The following is a 22,169-nucleotide window of genomic DNA, read 5'->3' as shown; positions in this document are numbered from 1 at the left end:
TTTTAGAGTGACATTTTATATCAGATGACACCTTCAATGACATAAACAAATCCCATATCCCTAAATCATGACTGATTGAAAAATTAGTTGTAAAACAGCACATATATTATGATTTTCAAGCTCAGAACCTCTATAACTTTCTGGTTCACTGGGTGGATATGTATCACAGATCAGTTCCCAAGAGTGCTGTTACTAATCATTAAGTAGTTACTGGTGACAATAATTTTTTGTTATTTGCATTGAGCTAGTGTTTGAGTTATTTTGGATTCAGCAGACCAAAGTATACAAAGGCCTTACCATATTTCTTATATTTTGAGAATTTCTCTCCAGTATAAACTTATGATAATGAAGAATGTAGATATGTACAAAACCCTTATATTTAACACATTTATAATGTTTCTCTCGAGTAGGAATTCTTTCATGATGATGAAGAGTATACAAATGTGGAATAGCTTCACCATGTTAAATGCACTCATAGTCTTTCTGTCCAATATGAATTCTTTCATGAATTTCAAGATGATTTTGAAGAGCAAGTTTTACCACATTGGTTACATTTGTAAGGCTTCTTCCCAGTATGTGTTCTTTATCTTAGAGGACATTAATATTACATCGAAAGGCTTTATCACATTGGTTTCTCTCCAGTGTGTACTCTCCAATGTACATGAATATTATTATGGCATTTAAAGGCTTGACACATTAGTTACATTAATAGGGTTTCACTGCATGAGGTGTTCTTGTTCAAGATGACTCTTACATGAAAAGCCTTTATGATATTGGTTAAATTCATAGAGATTTCCTGAAACATGCATTTTTTATACTTAAGAGATGACTCTGTTGTACAAAGGAGATGCCACACTAATTACATTAATAAAGTGTTTTTTTTTTCTCCAGGGTAAGTTATGTTTTCAGAAATTACTCTGAAATGCATACACATTATCACGTTAGGTAATTCAAAAGATTTCTCTCCAGTATGTGTTCTTTTATGGACTACCAGATGACTGTTCAGTGCAAAGGCTTTACCTCGTTGGTTACTTTCAAAAGGTTTCTTTCCATTGTGGGTTCCTTTAGGTCTTAGGAGATCACTGTTACATGCAAAAGCTTTACCACATCATTTATGTTCATAAGTTTTCTCTCCAGTATGGGTTCTTTTATGTACTAAGAGATGACTCTTACTTGCAAAGCCTTTACCACATTGGTTACATTCATAAGGTTTCTCTCTAGTGTGAGTTCTTTTATGTACTAGGAGATTACTGGTAGCTGCAAAGGCTTTACCACATTGGTTACATTCATAGGGTTTTTCTCCAGTGTGAATTCTGCTATGTAATAGTAGAGCACTCCTTCGTGCAAAGGCTTTCCCACACTGGTTACATTTATAAGGTTTCTCTCCAGTGTGAGTTCTTTTATGTATTAAGAGATCACTACTATGTGCAAAGGCTTTACCACACTGTTTACATTCATGGGGTTTTTCTCCAGTGTGAGTTCTGTTATGTAATAGGAGAGCACTCCTCTGTGCAAAGGCTTTATCACACTGGTTACATTCATAAGGTTTCTCTCCACTGTGAGTTCTTTTATGTCTTAGGAGATGACTGTTGTGTGCAAAGGCTTTACCACACTGGTTACATTCATAAGGTTTCTCTCCAGTGTGAGTTCTTTTATGTATTAGAAGAACACTGTTATCTGCAAAGGCTTTACCACACTGGTTACATTCATAAGGTTTCTCTCCAGTGTGAGTTCTTTTATGTCTTAAGAGATGACTGTTATCTGCAAAGGCTTTACAACACTGGTTACATTCATAAGGTTTCTCGCCAGTGTGAGTTCTTTTATGAATTATGAAAACATTCTTGTATGCAAAGGCTTTACCACACTGGTTACATTCATAGGGTTTTTCTCCAGTGTGAGTTCTGTTATGTGATAGGAGAGTACTCCTCTGTGCAAAGGCTTTACCACATTGGTCACATTCATGCGGTTTCTCTCCCGTGTGAGTTCTTTTATGTAGATGGAGATTACTGTTAGTTGAAAACGCTTTACCACATTCATTGCATTCATAAGATTTCTCTCCTGTGTGAGTTCTTTTGTGTATTTGAAGATTACTATTACATGCAAAGGCTTTTCCACATTGTTTACATTCATAAGGTTTCTCTCCAGTGTGAGTTCTTTTATGTATTAAGAGATCACTACTATGTGCAAAGGCTTTACCACACTGTTTACATTCATGGGGTTTTTCTCCAGTGTGAGTTCTGTTATGTAATAGGAGAGCACTCCTCTGTGCAAAGGCTTTATCACACTGGTTACATTCATAAGGTTTCTCTCCACTGTGAGTTCTTTTATGTCTTAGGAGATGACTGTTGTGTGCAAAGGCTTTACCACACTGGTTACATTCATAAGGTTTCTCTCCAGTGTGAGTTCTTTTATGTATTAGAAGAACACTGTTATCTGCAAAGGCTTTACCACACTGGTTACATTCATAAGGTTTCTCTCCAGTGTGAGTTCTTTTATGTCTTAAGAGATGACTGTTATCTGCAAAGGCTTTACAACACTGGTTACATTCATAAGGTTTCTCGCCAGTGTGAGTTCTTTTATGAATTATGAAAACATTCTTGTATGCAAAGGCTTTACCACACTGGTTACATTCATAGGGTTTTTCTCCAGTGTGAGTTCTGTTATGTGATAGGAGAGTACTCCTCTGTGCAAAGGCTTTACCACATTGGTCACATTCATGCGGTTTCTCTCCCGTGTGAGTTCTTTTATGTAGATGGAGATTACTGTTAGTTGAAAACGCTTTACCACATTCATTGCATTCATAAGATTTCTCTCCTGTGTGAGTTCTTTTGTGTATTTGAAGATTACTATTACATGCAAAGGCTTTTCCACATTGTTTACATTCATAAGGTTTCTCTCCAGTGTGAGTTCTTTTATGTATTAAGAGATCACTACTATGTGCAAAGGCTTTACCACACTGTTTACATTCATGGGGTTTTTCTCCAGTGTGAGTTCTGTTATGTAATAGGAGAGCACTCCTCTGTGCAAAGGCTTTATCACACTGGTTACATTCATAAGGTTTCTCTCCACTGTGAGTTCTTTTATGTCTTAGGAGATGACTGTTGTGTGCAAAGGCTTTACCACACTGGTTACATTCATAAGGTTTCTCTCCAGTGTGAGTTCTTTTATGTATTAGAAGAACACTGTTATCTGCAAAGGCTTTACCACACTGGTTACATTCATAAGGTTTCTCTCCAGTGTGAGTTCTTTTATGTCTTAAGAGATGACTGTTATCTGCAAAGGCTTTACAACACTGGTTACATTCATAAGGTTTCTCGCCAGTGTGAGTTCTTTTATGAATTATGAAAACATTCTTGTATGCAAAGGCTTTACCACACTGGTTACATTCATAGGGTTTTTCTCCAGTGTGAGTTCTGTTATGTGATAGGAGAGTACTCCTCTGTGCAAAGGCTTTACCACATTGGTCACATTCATGCGGTTTCTCTCCCGTGTGAGTTCTTTTATGTAGATGGAGATTACTGTTAGTTGAAAACGCTTTACCACATTCATTGCATTCATAAGATTTCTCTCCCGTGTGAGTTCTTTTGTGTATTTGAAGATTACTACTACATGCAAAGGCTTTTCCATATTGTTTACATTCATAAGGTTTCTCTCCAGTGTGAGTTCTTTTATGTATTAAGAAATCATTAGTATGTGCAAAGGCTTTACCACACTGGTTATATTCACGGGGTTTTTCTCCAGTGTGAGTTCTGTTATGTAATAGGAGAGCAATCCTCTGTGTAAAGGCTTTATCACACTGGTTACATTCATAAGGTTTCTCTCCAGTGTGAGTTCTTTTATGTCTTAGGAGATGACTGTTGTGTGCAAAGGCTTTACCACACTGGTTACATTTATGGGGTTTCTCCTCTCTATGTGTCCTTTTATGTCTTAGGAGATAACTGTTATTTTCAAAAGCGTTACCATATTGTTTTGATTCATAGCGATCCGCACCAGTGTGCATACTTTCATATGTGTGGGCATTCCTGTGATGTGCAAAGACTTCATCATATTGAGTATCTTCAGGGGGTTTGTGTCCACTATGACTGTTTTCATACCTGCAAAGATAATTGGCACATATGAAAGCTTTACCACATTCATTACACTGATGAATCTAATTGTCCATGTCACATAATTTTACATTTTGGTTTGAAGGTAAATAGGAATTACATCTTGAGGTTTCATCATTATTTTTACTTTCATGATGTTCTCCTTCTCTAGCGGTTGTTTTGCATATTTGAAAATACTTGTGATGGTAAAAATATTCACCTGGCTCACATTTATATCATACTTTTTTCTATAAGATATTTTTCCACAGATTTGTAGAAAACTGCAAGACCTCAAAACTTTAACACAGTGGCTAGATTAATAAATTTCCCTATACTGTGCACCATGGTAAATTGGCAAAGATAAATGTGACAAGCAGAAGAATTTTATATTCTTAAAACTACATTTTCTGAAGTGTGATTTTGTGAGAATTCCTAATGAAGTTGAATGACTAGTTAATTGATGTTGGTGTATATTGTGTGAAAATGTGTCAGTGTGTGTGAGAGAATGCTGATTGCTGAGTCAGCAGAGAGCTAAGTGCTTACCAGATTGCAGAATTGCTCTTTTTATGGCTCATCACCTGCCCTATATTTTGTAGATATTTGTCCATCCTTACTTATCTTTTGTAAATAATAAAGAGCTGACAACTGATAGCAGGGCACAGAATGGAGGCCAGAGCTTCTGAGAGAGGATTGCTGGGAAGAAGAAATCAAATGACAGGCGATTCACCAGCAGGGCACTGAGGGTAACAGATGGACATGGAATTGAACAAAGAGGTACAGCTGGACATGTATTGGGACACTGTGCTAGGTTCATTTGAGTTAGGGAAAAAGAGGGTTCAGAATCTGCCTAAATTGCCTAAGCTGTAAAGTATTAAAAAAGCCTCTGTGTCATTATTTGTACTGCTTGCATCTCTGAATACCCCATGTAAAGCATAATAGGTATCACCTTATAAACATCTACTCAAAATGGGGAATACTACATATTTTATTTGTTCTGGGTGGTACATTGTTTCTTTCAATAAACCTATACTAATATGACTTGTATTCAGTGTGATATATAATAGACCTATTAAAAGAAAATTAATAAATGACATGGTTTTATGTTGTATTTACACATTTGATTTTTGTTCATCATAGACATGTGCTATAGGGATTATGGTTTTTCCACAATATTCTTGACTCTAAAATAAATTGCACTTCTCACAAAACTTAGCAACATTACTATAAGTACATGAATAATCCCAGCTTTACTATGGACTAGTTTATGAGGATAATGTTTTGGACATACTTGCATCACCTATTTAATGTGAATACCTGTGGCAATATCTAAGTTATAGGAGATTAAACAAATTGCAGATTGTACCTTACAGTGCTAACAGGTCTATGATTTAAACATTGATCTTGCATAAGGTATGATTTCCTTGTATTCTTTGTTAGAGGAGTGCCTTGCAAACACACATCAAATACCTAACATGAAGGTACATGGTTCAGTAACAAGTTAGTAATCCTCAATAAATACACTTAAAGCAGTTCATTGACACTGTTCCTTCTTTGTCAAATATGTCTTCCAGGACATATTAAAATTTTCACAGAACCATATTCACATCAGCTTACAGATGAAAATTACCTTGAATGTCTTCTAGAACTTTGACAATGCTCTTCAACATTATGACCTTCCCAATTATAACCTAAAATAGAGTAAAAGAAAATGTATGATTTATTATTGGAAATAAGGCTAAATTTAGGTCATGATATTGGTTCAATCAAAGAACCATTGACCTCCTTCTTCATCCCTCCTTTCTTCATTCAGAAGAAATTACAGAAGCGTACCAATAATGAATAAAGAGTTTCTCCATATATTAAAAAGTAAAGAAAATTCATTGTTCTACCTATAGCAGTGAGGTTCCTGTACGTCTCCAGCATCACATCTTTGTAGAGACTCCTTTGGGAAGGATCCAGCAAAGCCCACTCTTCTCGAGTGAAGTTCACATGCACATCATTGTAGGTCAATGTACTCTGAAATATCCATACATGTGTACAACAGAAAGCATGATACTTAGAATACTGAAAACGTATACTTCATTTACAACATTTTCACAGAATCCTGTTGTTTCTTCTGCTTATTTTCTGACACACAGTTTCTAATGAAATACCTAGCTCCATTCAGTAGGAAACTGTATAATGAGGTTCACCTCTCTAATTTCTGCATCCTTTAATAAGGATATATACTTTCAAGAAAAATGCCAATTAAGAAAGAGAGAGAGCATAAAGATCAACAGTAGTAGGCCCACATAAGAGAAAGAGTATAAATGATTCCTGACTCTAAAAACAATGAACAAGCTGGGTGTATTTTCTGATGTCTTTAATCACAAAATCACTTAGGAGATAGAGGCAGGGTTATCTCATAAAGCTAGATGCTAGCCTGCTTTATGCAATAAGTTCCAGGACACTCAGAGGTACATAATAAGACCCTGAATATTATGCAAAAATTGATCAAACAAAAAAGAAAGAACTTAAAAATCTTTCTCAAGTTTCTACAAAGAGTTATACATTCTTTCCAGTTCAGTATATATGTCTAGAAACCTGAAGTGCCTCATTTTAAACTGTAACATTAGTATAATCTTGCTAAAATGAAATATATCTTTGAACACTTACAAAGGACAGATGAAAATTTTAGCAATGTAAATGTTGGTAATAATAAGCAACATGGGGGATGGAGGTATGGCTCGGTGATTAAGAACACTGCTCTTCCAGAGGACCCAGAGTAAATTCCCAACACCCACATGACAGCTCATAGCTGTTTGTAACACAAATATACTCAATAAAATACTAAAAAAACAAATCCAAGAACGCATTAAAGATATACATGATGACCCAATAGGCTTCATCTCAGGGATATAGGGATGATTCAACATTCATGGTTCCATCACTGTAATCCACCATATAAACAAACTGAAAGTATCAAAATAATATCATCTCATTAGATGAGAAAAAGCCTTTGCAAAAATCCAACATTCCTTCCTGTTAAAAGACTTGGAGAAATCAGACATACAAGGAATCAGGCACATACATAACATAACAAAGGCAGTAAAATGCAAGCTGATATTCAACATCAAATTATTTGAAGAGAAACTTTAAGAAATTCCACTCAGGACAAGGATGCATACCCTCTCTATATCTCTTTCATATATTCCTTAATTCCTAGTTAGAGCAATAAGACAACTGAAGGTTATCAATGAGATGCAAAGCAGAAAGAAAGAAGTATCACTATTGAAAGATGATTTACTTTAAATACATAGGTGACCCAAGAAATTCTACTGGAGAATTCTTACTGTTGATATACACTTTCCACAAAGTGGCTGAGAACACAATAAACTAAAATTTCACTAGCCCTTCTGTATACAAATGAAAAAAATTGGACTGAGAATGAAATTTGGGAAACAACACCCTGAACAGTAGCCACAAACAGTATAAAATATTTTGTTGTAACTCTAACTAAGCAAGTGAAAGTCTTCTATGACTAGAATTTCAAGTATTTAAAGAAAGAAACTGAAGATACTAGAAAATGGTAAGATCTCCCAAAATCATGGATATATAGGATTAACATAGTAAAAGAACATTCTTTAAAAAAAAATGCAGTCCACAGGTTCAATCCATTTCCCAAAAACATTCCAACATAATTCTTTACAGACCTTGAAAAATCAAACATTAACTTCATATGGAAAAATAAAATACCCTTGATAGCAGACCAATCCTGTAAAATTGGAATAAGGACACAGAAATAAACCCACATTCCTACTGGAACTTTACTTTCAACAAAGATAAAATCATACAATGGGAAAAAAAGACAGCATCTTCAACAAATGGTGGTGGTACAACTATATGTCTACATGTAGAAAAATGAAAATAGAACCTTTGTATCACTCTGCAGAAACTCAAGTCCAAGGGGATCAAAGACCTTGACATAAAACCAGAAACTCTAAATCATTTAGAAGACAAGGTGGAGAAAAATTTGGAACTCATTAACACAGGAGATAATAGAACAAGAACAGCACAGGATCTAAGATCAACAATTAATAAATGGGATCTCAAGAAACTGAAAAGCTTCTATAAGTCAAAGGACACTATCACTCAAACAAACAGCAGTCAACAGTTCGGGAAAATATCTACACCAACCCTACATCAGACAGAAAGGTAATATAAAAAATATACAAAGAACTTAGGATATTAAACACCAACAAATCAAATAATCCAATTTAAAAATGGGGTTCAGAGCTAAACTGAGAAGCCACAAGAGAGGAATCTCAAAAGGCATAGAAGCACTTAAAAATGATTGAAATCCTTGGACATCACACAAATGGAAATCAAAATGACTCTAAGATTCCATCTTACACCACTCAAATGACTAAGATAAAAAATTCAAGTAACAACATATTCTGGTGAGGATGTGGAGAAAAAGGGAACTTTCCTCCACTGCTGATGGGAGTGTAAACTTGTACAATTTCTCTGAAATCAATCTAGTGTATTCTCAGAAAGCTGGGAAGAGTTCTACCTCAATACCCCGCTATACCACTCCAGGGAATATATTCAAAAGATGGCCCATTATAGAACAAGGACATTTGTTCTACTATGGTCAGACCTGTTTTATTCATAACAGTCAGAAACTAAGGAATGGATAAAGAAGTTCTAGTACATTTACACATGGAATACTACTCAGGTATTAAAAATAAGAAATCATGGAAATTGCAGGCAAATGGATTGAACTAGAAAAGATCATCCTGAGATAGTTAACCTAGACATAGAAACACATAGTTTATAAACTGATATTAGACCTATAGTACAGGATAACAATACTACAATCCATCCACCCGAAGAAGCTAAGAAACAAGAAGGGTCCATGGTAGGTTGCCAGAATGTCACTCAGAATAGAAAACAGAAGAGACAGCAGAAGGGGATAAAAAGAGAAACTCGGCAGAAGTTGAAATGGGGAGGGAAACAAATGTGGGCATCAGATGTAGGGAGAATTGTAGTAGGAGGTGAGAGGGTTAAGAACAAGAAGGGAAACTGAGAGGGGCATCTCTTTGACAAGCTGGAGTCATTTGACAGGGAAGGTTCCTGAGAGGATATTGGTGTGACTCTCATTGAGACTCCTAATGGAGGGGCGGAGGAAAGAGACATGGAAAATGAAGTAACCACCTGCTAGCAGACAGGACTAGTGGAGAGAGGAAACAAAAACTGAATCACAAAAATCATGATCCAAAAATTACCCTGCCTACAAGAAGTTTAGGGTGGGGAGAAAGAAGGATGAGGGTGGGCTGAGAGGAGAGGAAGGAGGGATTACCCTATGGATGTGAAGTCAAAAAACAAAGTAATTTCTTAAAAAAATTAATGCACTCAGAGAGGGACAGTGGGCTTGAGAGGGGATAAGGGAGGGGGCAAGAGGTGGGATATAAAATGAAAGTAATACATAAAAGAGAAAAAAAATAATATTTATACATTCTCTGAAAAATGCAGTGAAAACTGGCAACATGAACTTGACCATCAAATTAGAATGTTCAAAATGAACCCCCAAAAGTGTCATCACGTCTTCATATATGTCACAGCCTAAGAAAATTATTGCACACATACAACATGTTTTTTTAATAAATTTCATTGTTGTTGCATTATCTAGAACCTGTAGAAAATTCTCTCACAAGGCAGAACTTCAGCATGATGTGCCATATAGTAACAAATGAGGACATAAAGATGCATGTAACTTCAAACCATACATGCATACATAAATTGTATTGAGCATTTTAATATTAACATTGGTAAAATATGCTGACAAAACAGAACACATTGGCGGTACATCTTCCATCCATGCACTTGTACTCAGAAAGCTGACACATGAGAATCAAGAATTCAAATGTAGCCTTGACTAATTATTAACATCCAAACCAGGTTTGAAAACAAACATCACCATCTAAGAAATCAGTCCCGAATTTTTAATTCTACCTTACTTAATTTTTTAGATCATGAGCAGGATAAGAAATATCTGAGGCCAAATTACAACACAAATGACCTCTAGCTTAATTTTTCATGGAGCCTATTTTCCACTGAAATCCTATCACCTCCACTTCCTATATATGTACATAGGCATATTTTTTTTTCTCCTAACCTGCTACTGTGTTGCTGTGATTGAATACCCTAACCACCAACATCTCCAGTCATGAATGAGTTTACTTGTTTGGTCCTGTCAGACCACAGTCCATCATTTTGGAAACGTAGGATAGAAACTGAAGTTTCAAGAAAACTTAAGCAAAAACCATGGCAAATATTGTTTCCTGCATTGCTCTCTTGTTTCTTCATCGTCTCATGCTCAGCTAGCTTTCTTGTCGAGCTAAGGGCTGCCTGCTTAAGGATACTGCCACCCTCAATTGACTATCCTTCTATAAAAATCATGAGTCAACACAGTCTCTCACTTTCATAGAAACCAGCCATTTTCTCATTACTTTATTTATTTTTTCACTTTATATCCTTTTTACAGCTCGTAGTCCTCTTTTCCAGGTATCATCCTCCCACCCACTTCGCCTACTCCTCCTCCCCTTCTTCTCAGGCAAGGGAAGCCTCCCCACACCAACTCTACTCATCATGTCAAGTTGCATGCAAAATAAGTGCATCTTCTTCCACTGAGGCCAGACAACACAGCCCAACTAGGGCAAAGTGATTCATAAACAGACAACTGTGTCCATGTCACACATAGTGCCCATTTCAAATGCTAGGTGACAGACATGAACACAAAGCTGCCCATCAGCTAAATATGTGTAGGGTGCCTAGGTCCAGTCCATGCATGCTCTTTGGATGCCATTTTATGATGGCATGCTGCCAACTGAATTTACCATGTGAAAAAAATTCAGAATTCTCAGCAGAATTATGAAGATGTATTTAACACAGAGACAAAATATGACTTTTGTACTTACTTTACAATGACAATAATGCAAATTGTGTACAATTTTGTGAAAGAATTAAGCAAAAATGACAAGAACATAAGCCCAAAAATACAGTCAAGATTTCATCAAGATACCTAAGGAAACTCAACCAAGAAAAAAATGTGAAGTAGGCCAATGTTACCTATGATTGTAAACACACAGAAATTAAATAAACAGAAACATCACCACTCCTACAAAATAACTCAAAGTGACCCCTACACTGTTCAAATTACCTTCTAGATACAACTGATTCTTTTTCAAAGAAAGTCCCCATGCTCTAGACCTCTCTCTGTAAATGGAGGTCACCATAAAGGTGGGCTATGGGGCTGTAGTTCATGGCCCCCTAGTGATTGAAGGTAAACCCAGTCCTACTGATTCCCATAAACAAAACAATGTGAAATAATAATTTTATGTCTCGTTCTTGCCACATGTATTCCAGCTCAAGACATGAAATCTGTACTGTGTAACTGCATAACAGCATGTACATTTGAGACATCTAACACCATGTATACTTGAGACATCTCTGCAACTCAGAAACTCCTTTTAACCCTGGAATTGAGTTCCTTAATTCACATCACTGTGGTTCCTCTTAGTAGAAAGAAAAAAGGATGATAATCAAATATTGCTGAAGTCTGATCCACATTTCTTCCTTGACACCATTTTGTACCCTATTTTTAAACTTGTAACATTTATCACAAAACAACTGAATAAGGAAACAAGGTTTAAAACTTCCAGAAACCTGACCTTCATTTTTTTCAAGCTGTCTTCCTACTGCACACACAATAGACAAATCATGATATGTCTCAAATGAGTAATTTTTAAAACTCTGCTGTGTATAGCCTTTAACTTGAGAATTTAGGAATTTTAAGCAAGAGGAAAGCAAAGCCATGCATCTGGAGAACAATAGATTGTGATCAATGTGACTTGAGCCAACCACATTTGTCTCAAATATTTTTCTAAAAGAATGAAGATGCAGCTATTCTAGAATTAATATTCACCACCAGGAAGAACATATGTCACACACAATTAAATGGTTAATTAAAAAAGTTTTCTTTAATAGTACCATGTATCTAGTTCTAGTTAATGCTATAAGAGAAGATAGCCTAAAACTGATTTTGTACTCCATACATGCAGTCCTCCTTAAGTCTCTACTATGCTCCAGGTTATATATGAAACAATTTCAATATAGATTGCAGAGTTCAAGTAGCCACTGAGCCACTTGGGAGATTTACACAACAAACATATTCCTAGAATGATTTATGTACTCCACTCCCCTAATACAGTAGGTCATTACTCGGTGACATGGTATAAGTGAGAGGTCTCAGAGGTTTCAAATGTTCAGAAAAGTAGAAGGAAGAAAATGTAAAAGCTAGGATGGGAAAGTTTTGCATAAGCTATGTCTTATCCTAAGTAAGCTTCTTAATAAGAATAGCATATTGCACACTTCTTCTCGGGGAAAAATGGAAGGAAATGAGAAATATCTATGAGTTGATCAGAAACGCTCATAACAATGGTATAAAACCATGAGGAATCTAATAAAACAAACTGCACAAGGGGAACACAGGATCTCAAGAACATTATTTACCAAGACCACAGTGACTTTGGAACTGATGAGGGTATCTCCATGTGTTGCATAGAGTTGGGTTCTTAGAATCAGAGGCAAGCCCTCCTCAAATGCCCTGACCCTGCTGGTTTTAGAAAAAAAAAAAACAAAAAAAAAAACACTGCTTTATTTTAAGTACCTCAGAATCTGGGGGCAATCTCCCAAAGCCTAGGCCACAGGTTGTACTGGCACTGCCAAGCGTATTTGAGGAGTTTGAGAAGAAGTTAGGTGATTCTACATACATGAGGGTCTTGGGGAAAGCTTTATTTAATAAGGGCATCCTTCAACACAATAGGGCTTTCCCTGTTCAATTGGTTTTCACTAAATGTCTTCCACATATGACAGAGCTATGCATTTTTTTTTCAAGAAAAAAACTGCAACTTCATGGTACACCAGTCTTTAATTTCCCCAGGCCGACCCAGTCGGGAGTCACTCACCCGCAGGAGAAGCAGGCGTTCGGGTATCAGGTTAGACATAGGTAGGCAAAATGACAGAGACCACACCAGGTAGTGTTGGTTTGGATCTACTTCGCTTTACGAAAGTCAAGCCAACACTTATATAGTGATTACATAAAGAAGCACCTGAAATTGACATATTTCCCGGAGCATTCAGACTTTTTACCAACAATACAAAGTTTACATTTTAACTGAAAGAATAACCTGGTAGAAGCAGTGTCTACAAAAAATCTTGGCCTAAAAGCTTTTAATCAAAGCAAATACAAAACCTTAAACTAGTGGTGTTTACGCAGTTTACTGCTACTAATTAGTGAGTGGAAGGCCAGGGGCTGTCATTGTTCTCCAAACCAAGTTGGCTAAAGATTTACAACACCCCTAGAGTTAAGCATTGAGGGGAATTCCTCCTGTTTGTCTGCTAAGGATTTACAATCTTTCCTTAGAGATAAGATGCTGGAGCTAGCCTATCCGCAAAACTCATAGTATAATATAAAACTCTCTGACCTCCCATGTTTGCCTATCTTCTTTTTGCCTCATCATAAACACCTGTGTTTGGTAATGGTGTTGTAGTAGTTTTACTGCAGTGGGAATATCCAGAGCATTTATCCTAACACATCCTGATTAAACATTTTCTTTAGAAAGCCCTAAAACTCTTGTCCTTTTACTACCTACATTTGGTTTTTCCAAGAGCAATTCCTGATGCTGAATCTGATTTATTACCTCTCCTAAAATTTTATTTTCCTTCTACTCTTATTTGCTAAAGCTTTCAGTAATCTAGTAGAAATATTTTCTTGAATACATAATTGTCCTGTTCCAAGAATCATAGAGAAACAGCAAAAAGGCTCATCGATCCAATCTTGCAACCGCATAAGCGTGGGACTTTCAGAATACGTCTTTTTGGCTTAGATGGCCATGTTAGGGTTCTTGCTAGGGACCTCCAGGGGGCATATTTCCGATTGTGCCTAGTAGCACAATCTATTGATATGCTACACAGATGACACTGGAGAGGGTGTAGCATTTAATGTTGGCTGTGAGTATGTAGTGGCAATTAAACAAGTTGTTAGATGCTTTGACATGGAGATGGGCCAATGGTTGGTATGAATCAGGGCTGAATTCTCGGTTATGGCTAGAGACAAATTTGTTGAGTATTCACTTGAGCAAATATGTGTTTTCTAGCATCCTAATCTCTAACAGGCCTGCTTGGCATAGTACTTATCTACTTAGCCCTTTGCTAAACTCTATGTGGTATGATTTCCTGTTACCTAAATATTGGCAAATCACTTACATCAACAATTCTACTCATTTACATCACAGCTTTATAATGAAGTGCTACTCAACACATGTTATTTACAACCTCCATAAAATTAACTCCAAAGGAATCTTATACCTGAATGTTAAATGTCAAGGTCAGAACTTGTAATAGATACTAGAATCTAGGCCTCTCTGAGTTTTCACACTACCAAGGACATTTCTATGATCAAGCCCCTGCTGCAAATACTTTGTGAACATGCAACCCCATAGTGTGTAAGGAGGCAGCCTCCAGAGCCCCAGCCCTCTCCAAGCAGCTCTTCCATTTTACTAGCAAGATTAAACTAACTACACATTCCCAACCTTGCAACGCCATCTCCCACTCAACCCCTTGAAACATTTTCCTAATTATCAGTTAAGTGGTAAAACTTGCTGTTCCCTTAATCAATGTGCCTAAATTGCAAAAATATATCACTTACAAAGCCCTGCCTTATTACGGACAGAGCACTCATGTCTTTGTTTCTTTACCACCTTGAGCTCCAGAACACATGTCAAGGGATATAAATGAAGGGCCTTGGAATCCAGACCAAATGTCTTGGAAAACAGTTAAAGACCTTGAGCCCAGTGACCTGGATCAACACAGCCTCCAACAGAAACTCCCTTGCCTAACCCACAATGTTAAAATTTGATTGGATGACCCCAGGACTCACCAAGGGGCCCTCCCCTTGTGGATTTAACTCTTTAAATATACAATAAAGCTTAATCTGGGTCACCGTTCAGATCCTGAACTGGCTGCCTCCCTGAGCTCAGAAAATAAAGATTTCATTTTAACCTTCTGTTCCGGAAATGAGTTTTCTCTGCTCCCAACCAAAAGCCAATATAGTCAAGATATTCAGATGCTCTGCTCTGTTCAGGGCTAGGAAAAGGAACATCTCCCATGGCTGATTCTGGCTGCTGGTTCCCACCCAGCCTAATGAAAGACCCTACACAGCAGCTCCTGTTGTTCAGCCTCCTGCTCCACCAGGATGGGGGCACTGACCACAAACTCAACAGGTTGCATCTTTGGAAATTGTGTGAAATCCCCTCACAGCACACAGCAGCTGCGCTCATACCAGAGCACACCAGCCATTCAATCCAGCTCAGCTATAGAGAAAACATGCACCATGGCGCCAGGAAGAACCAGCCTTTTCCTCAAATGGAGCGATGGAAGATCCTGATTGGCCAGTGAGTCTTGAGTGACATGAGCACCTCCCTTAGGTTTAGACTGTACTGAAGGGACAAGGCTTAGTGATCTATGGCTCAGGCTTTCCTTTCAGTACCAAATCTTCAGATCTACAGAGATTTACATTTCATCATCATTTGTGCCTGTCCTCCCCTAGCTTACCCTATGTCTTCCAGCACTCAGGATGCAATATCCCTCTTTCTGCTGGAATCAAGGTGGATATTGCACAACTGTTATTCAACCTGTAGCAGAATGAACAGTCTGTCCCACAGGTGGAAGGGTGCCAAGAGTATTAAGAATTAGAGAGAGATTTTAGAAAATGCAAGGAGATTTTTGTTCTGTGAATTCATGCTGGGGTTAGGTAAACTGCAGCCACTTTTTTCCTGGAAGATAAGAGAAAACACAGGAGAAAAAACAGCAGGAAAAACATGACACATTGGAGTACTAGTATCAGGTAAAAATTCTTCTTCAATGGGAAGATGAAGAAAACAGAAAGCTGTACTAGTGAAGGCTCTACACATAAAAAGAACTGACAGAATAAATTTCTCTGTGTATGTATACAGATATATATTACACATACACACACACACATACACACACAGATATATATATATATTATGATTTCATATTTTGAGACAGGGATTCTATTTTAGCCTTCGCTGTCTTGGACTAGATCTGTAGACTAGGCTGACCTTGAACTCCCAGAGACTGGCCAGCTTCTTCCTGCCAGAGGACTGGGATTCAAGGCCTGTGCCACCAAATCCATCTCAGATTTTCTGTTTTATTTTTTTAAGACCGAGTTTCATTGTGTAGGCCTGTCTGTGTTGGACTCTCTTTGTCAACCAGGCCAACATTGAACCCACAGAGAAAAGCCTGTGTCTGCCTTTCATGTGCCTAGATTAAAGGCTTGTCCAAGCATGGCTGGCAAGACCTTAGGCTTTTAAGTATTTGTTTAAGGGAGGGTTTCTTATATAATTAACTTTTTATGAGATTTCTGAGGGGGTGGATGAGGGGACCTCTGATTATTATTATCTGTGTGTATCTGCATGCACAGTCATTAAATCAGACATTGTTGCCATCCTCACAGACCTTAGATCAGAGCTTTTATTCTTATGCTTAAGAAATTGTATTTTATTTTTTTAGAAAAACATCTTCCAAGGCAGTGAGTTCTGTGCTGAGCATCACTTGTACTGTGGGTCTGGTCCTCTGAGGACAAGGAATCATATGAAAAAAGAGAGAGTATGAGTATCACCTGGAGATTTGATCACAAGAAACAAATACATCTGGGCACAGGGTCTTTTATGAGACTGTATCTCCAATCAAGGACCATGTATGGATATAACCTAGAACCCCTGCTCAGATGGAGCCCATGGTAGCTTAGCATCCAAGTGTGTTCTCTAGTAAAGAGTACAGGGACTATTTCTGACATGAACTCAATGGCTGGCTCTTTGAACACCCGCCCCGTAAGGGAGGAGCAGCCTTGCTGGACCTCAAAGGTGGACATTGCAACCAGTCCTTAAGATACCTGATAAGCTAAGGTCAGATGGAAGGTGGACTTGGAAAGGTGCATGGAGGAGATGAGGGAGGGTGGGATTGGAAGGGAATGAGGGAGCAGGCTACAGTTGAGATAAAAAGTTGATAAACTGTAAATTATATTAAAAAAATAAAATAAATTAAATTAAAAAAAACAGATTGCAGATCTCAACAGGAGAATCTCAGATGGCTGAGAAACACTGTTCAGGTTCAGCATCCTTAGCATTTAAGGAAATGCAAATGAAACTACTTTGAGCTTTAATTTTATACATCAGAATGGTGAAGTTTAACAGGACAAGAGACAGCTCACTCATACTGACAAGGGTGTTGGAGAAGGGGATCACTCCTCCCCTACTGGTTGGAGGGCAAACAAATATACCCAACATTGTATTTTCTCAGGCAACTGGGTTGTTGTCCCAGAAGGTCCGTATGGAGATGCCTAAAAGCCCAGGCTCATGTTAGGCAGAGCCTTGCTCTCTGAAAAATAACAGGGCCAACTGGGGAGGAGAGCTTACAAAAACACAGTGCTTTGAAGGTTGAGAGGTGGACCAAATGCAGGCTGAAAGACTTCTGCCTTATGTTTTATTCTCTTTGGGGTGACACAGTATCGTACAGGCTACAGAAAGAGAAACCTAGACATGAACCCAGGATAAAAACCCTTCCACCTAAAATCTGTACTGCTTGCAAGATGTAAAGGGGGCGCGGTGGCACAAAACTTGCTTGAGTGGTGGCAAGCATTTGTATGCATGTGTCAGCACCAGGTCCTCTGCTGAGATGTCATGGCTTTTAGCTCAGTACTTCTGTGGGACTCCTAACATTAGGAACAAGTGTAGCTTTGACTCTCTCACCTGCGCTTGAGATTCTTTTTCCCCTATTAGGTTCCATTTCCACCCTCAGTGTGAGGTCTGTTTGTCTTGTCTTTTTTGTATCTTGTTTGGTCTTGTTTGGCAGTCCTATCTTGGAAGCCTGTTCTTTTCTGAAAAGGATGCAGAGGTGAGGGAGTGGATCTGGGAAAGAAGGGAGGTATGCCGGAAGTGGGAGAAGTAGAGGGAGGGAAAACAGTGCTCAGAATATATTATATGAAGGAATAATCCTTTTCAATTAAAAAGCATTAAATCACTTTTCCTACCTAAAAATGCAAAGAAGAGAAGCAATCAAAGAGAAGTGAAATAGTGAAGACGAGGAAAACACAACCATAACATACAGTTATTGTTCTATTGTGCATAGAGGGAAAGCATCACTCAGGAATTTAACAAGCTTATTCTTTAGTCCAATCTAGATCTGTGAAATCAGAAATTTTGCTCTCACCAATGTGAAATATATATCATGAAGGTAAAAAAAAAAAAGGTAATTTTCTGTTGTTATGTGGAATTACAAGGGTCTCTGCTCACTTAATTCCAAAAGAGTACTCTTTCATCTCTATAATAAAAACCAAAGATTGAAGATGGAGAGATAACTCAGCAGATAAGAACACTCTGTTCCTTCAGAGGTCCTGAGTTCAATTCTCAGCAACCACATTTATCACAACTATCTATACTGAGATCTGTTGCCCTCTTCTGGCATGCAGGCACACATGCAGACAGAACATTAATTAAATCAATAAAATCTTTAAAAAAACAAAAAAACAAAGTTTGTATAATATTCACAATAATAGAAATAAATACATAATGTTATACACTATACATTAACTATATAATACATTAAGTATATACAAACTGATATTTTAAAATACTAACTGAACATGTTTTCCCAATAAAAATAAAAGTGTTACCATCTAAGGCAGGGTAGCTGATCAGAACAAAACTATGAAAAGTGTCACTTGTCTAAGACTATTACATTTTTACTCAACTGTAATTTATTGTCATTATTTGAATCCAAACAAAACAAGTCTGTCTTTTTCTTAAAACTCATTTTCACTTCATGCAGCATGACTCATTGGCAGAAAGCTCTCATACCATCAAAATAAACCACCTGCTGCATTTTTATAGTATGCAATAAAAGCACATTTGCTTTTTATTCCTATAACAACTTTTTCTCTAAAAAGCCTGATACTTGATTTTCCTTCTCCACATACCAACTAAAAATATGTTTAAAAAATTCAGATAGGTTGTGTTGTTTCTGCCTTTCATTTTCTATTGTGAACTTTAAGGCAGACAAGATAACTGAAAGTCTCCTACCCAATGGACAAAAAGGAATGCAGCAAGAGTGAAATCAGAGAGAGAGAGAGAGAGAGAGAGAGAGGTTTGTTGATTTGACACTGCTTACGCTGTAATTATACACTGTTTCATGACCAATAATAGAGCACTGACTGTGAAAGTCTTTTATAAGTGTGTAATCCTTTAACCATTGATATGGTTTTCATTCATTTATCATACTGTCCTTCTGAGGCATCAAGCGTGACTTCAAAAATTAAGGAATTAGTTTATTTTAAAAGTTGTGCCACCACAAATATAAATGCAGTAAGCATGAGAATTCAGATAATTCCTTAAAACTAATAAAAGTACATGAAAAATTACTGAGAAGACTGTTGGGATCCATAGCAATTCTGTCGTTTTATGAGAGCGCCATGCAATGTAGGCACACATAAACATGGATACAATGAGAATGTGTGAAAACATGGTTTATTTTGTTGTTTTTGGTAATGAGAGGATGTGGGTGTAGGTATTATCTGCAAATGCATCAAATTACAAACACTAAATATTTGCAGTTTTACATGAACTATAACAACACAACTTAATGTTACCTAATTTTAGTTTGTATTTGTGGGAAATCCCAAATTCTTCTATCAAGAGATTATTTTGTATGCTAATACACGATCCCATATCACATTCAAATTTATTGTTCAATTCTGGACCATTTTTTATTTTCACTTTTTGTCTTCTCAAATTATACTTGGTGGGATAGCTTTCACGACCATAATAATGTATTTTGTGTCCGTAAACTCTATTCTGAAGTCTTCTTTCTATGGCTGTGTAAATTATTTCATATCACTTTCAATTTTATATACTAACCGCAGTTTGCTAAAGAAATGGTCATGTAGGATATCATTTACCTTTGTATACTAAACAACACCAATGGAATGATGTATTTAAAAAAAACTAAGATGATGGCTATTTTCTATTTCAACATGAATTCAACAGAATCCAAAGAAAATTTCTATGAATTTCTAAGAGGAAAGCTGATTCCAAAGCTATGTGCAATGAAAAACAACACAGAATTCCAAATAGGATTATGAAATAAGAGTACACACATGGGCAGCTGTGACCTCAGAATGTATCTCAGAGCTACAACTATCAAGAATGTGTAAAACAGTTGTGACAAATTGGGAGATGAAGAGAAAAAGCCAAAATCGTAAGCCTAAAAAGATATTCAAATTTTCCTCAAAAGACCCAAGTAAACTCTGCCAGGAAAAATGTGTACTTGACCAAGGTTACCTATAGTTATATGTATATAGAAATTAAATAAACAGACTTCAAAATTCGTACAAAAGCAACTCAAACTGACCTCTAAAGTATAATTCTGACCCACCAGCTACTGTATATCAAGTTCCAAAAGGAGAGACCACATGCTCTATGCTCTGGAGCGCTCTGTGGAAATAAATTGATCAAAAAGTGAGCTATGATTCTACAGCCCCTAATGCTTTCTTGTGGTTTCAGGCAAATCCAGCCCTACTACTGAAAGCCACACACTAACCAATGTGTTGCGTGTTTTCCTGTTTGCTTACTTCCACATGGATTGTGCCACAAGATGTGGAAACTGCCTTATCTACTTACCCAACCCCATGCACACCTTAAAAACCTCTGCATCTCAGAAACCCCTTTTGTGTCCTGAAATTAAATTTTCCTGAATCACATCACTGTGGTTGAAAGTTGCGCAATTAAAGTTTCTAAACAAAAATGGCTGAAGAATGTACATCGCCCTCTTTCTACCAGCTTCAAAACTATTTATAAAAATTGCCACACAAACCTGAATGTGGAATGCAAGGTTCAGAACTTCTAGAGAGCAGACCATCAGTTTTCCAATCTGTCTTCCCACCACACACCAAAAGCAATGTGCATGTGGACACTGGACAGTGATATTTTAAGCATCACAGCTTTAAACTGCCAGGGCTACAGAGGAATTCTACCAGCCCACCACCAACCACCCCTAAGGAATCCACACTCAAGGGAGAATCAGCAACCAAGGACTGCTCCCCAAGCCACCACATAGATCAACAGAACGACAGTTGACCCTCGGTCTCAGCACCAACATATCAGACTCTGAGATCTTAGCAGACCTGTTCCTCCTGGTTTGGGGACAGTGATTCACATACTCAGCATTGCATGCTTTGTGGTACCCCTCACAGTTCTCTTCAGATGCATCAGAGAAAAATCCTGGAAAGAAACTATGAGCTACCTCACACTGGTGCTGCTGATAGGCAGGTCTGCCCAGGGTCCCTCATTCCCTCATTTCCTTTGACCACCCAGCTGTGCTTAAGGACACTAGCAGCTACTCTACTGGGGGATCAGATCAAATGACTCAGGCAGCTGAGACCTTCCCAGCTGGGCCCACACCTTAGGCACACACAGAGCCCTACTCTAAGAAATCTGTATTTTAGTACAACGTTCTAGTCTCCAAGACACAAGGAGACAGTTCCTCATCCAAGTCACAGGGTCCTTTGTGTGCACATTCCAACACACAATCATGTTCAGTGCAGTAATCTCTACCTCATAGCTGAGAAGTCCTGAAGCCAAACCAAAGTAAAAGAGTAACAACAATTAAAGCAAAAAGTGACCATGAATTTGAAAGTGAGGAGTGGTAACTGGGAAATGTATGAAAAAAAAAAAAAAAAGGAAAGGACATAGATGATTCTCGGTATGAGAGGGTAGAAAGTTTATTATACATAAAAGGGACAGAATAGCCAGAGGCAGGGACATCAGGGAGAGTCTAGAGGGTACATGACTGTGAGCCTTATGAGGAAAGGGAGGAGGGGACAGGGTAAAGACAGACCAAGCGTCCAGGGTAGTAAATGATAGATGAAAAAGACCAGGTAACCAAAATGGCCTGTTAGGCTTGGCC

General features: G+C 37.6%; 1 protein-coding gene across 1 annotated transcript; it reads right to left on the bottom strand.

The window, feature by feature from the left end:
• Positions 1 to 1,120: 1,120 nt before the first annotated feature.
• On the bottom strand, positions 1,121 to 13,132 carry LOC132650724 (zinc finger protein 709-like; the record flags this gene model as incomplete). The annotated part of the gene is made up of 4 exons (XM_060376062.1): positions 13,094 to 13,132; positions 5,975 to 6,101; positions 5,713 to 5,773; positions 1,121 to 4,094 (listed from the first exon to the last, which is right to left on the bottom strand). Coding segments are annotated over exons 1-4 (3,201 nt in total), but the record flags the coding sequence as incomplete, so codon positions are not given.
• Positions 13,133 to 22,169: the final 9,037 nt, after the last annotated feature.

The sequence above is a fragment of the Meriones unguiculatus genome, assembly GCF_030254825.1.
Source record: "Meriones unguiculatus strain TT.TT164.6M chromosome 13 unlocalized genomic scaffold, Bangor_MerUng_6.1 Chr13_unordered_Scaffold_28, whole genome shotgun sequence".
Lineage (NCBI taxonomy): Eukaryota > Metazoa > Chordata > Mammalia > Rodentia > Muridae > Meriones > Meriones unguiculatus.
Note: the sequence above shows the minus strand (reverse complement) of the source record. Positions and strands in the feature narration are given on the sequence as shown.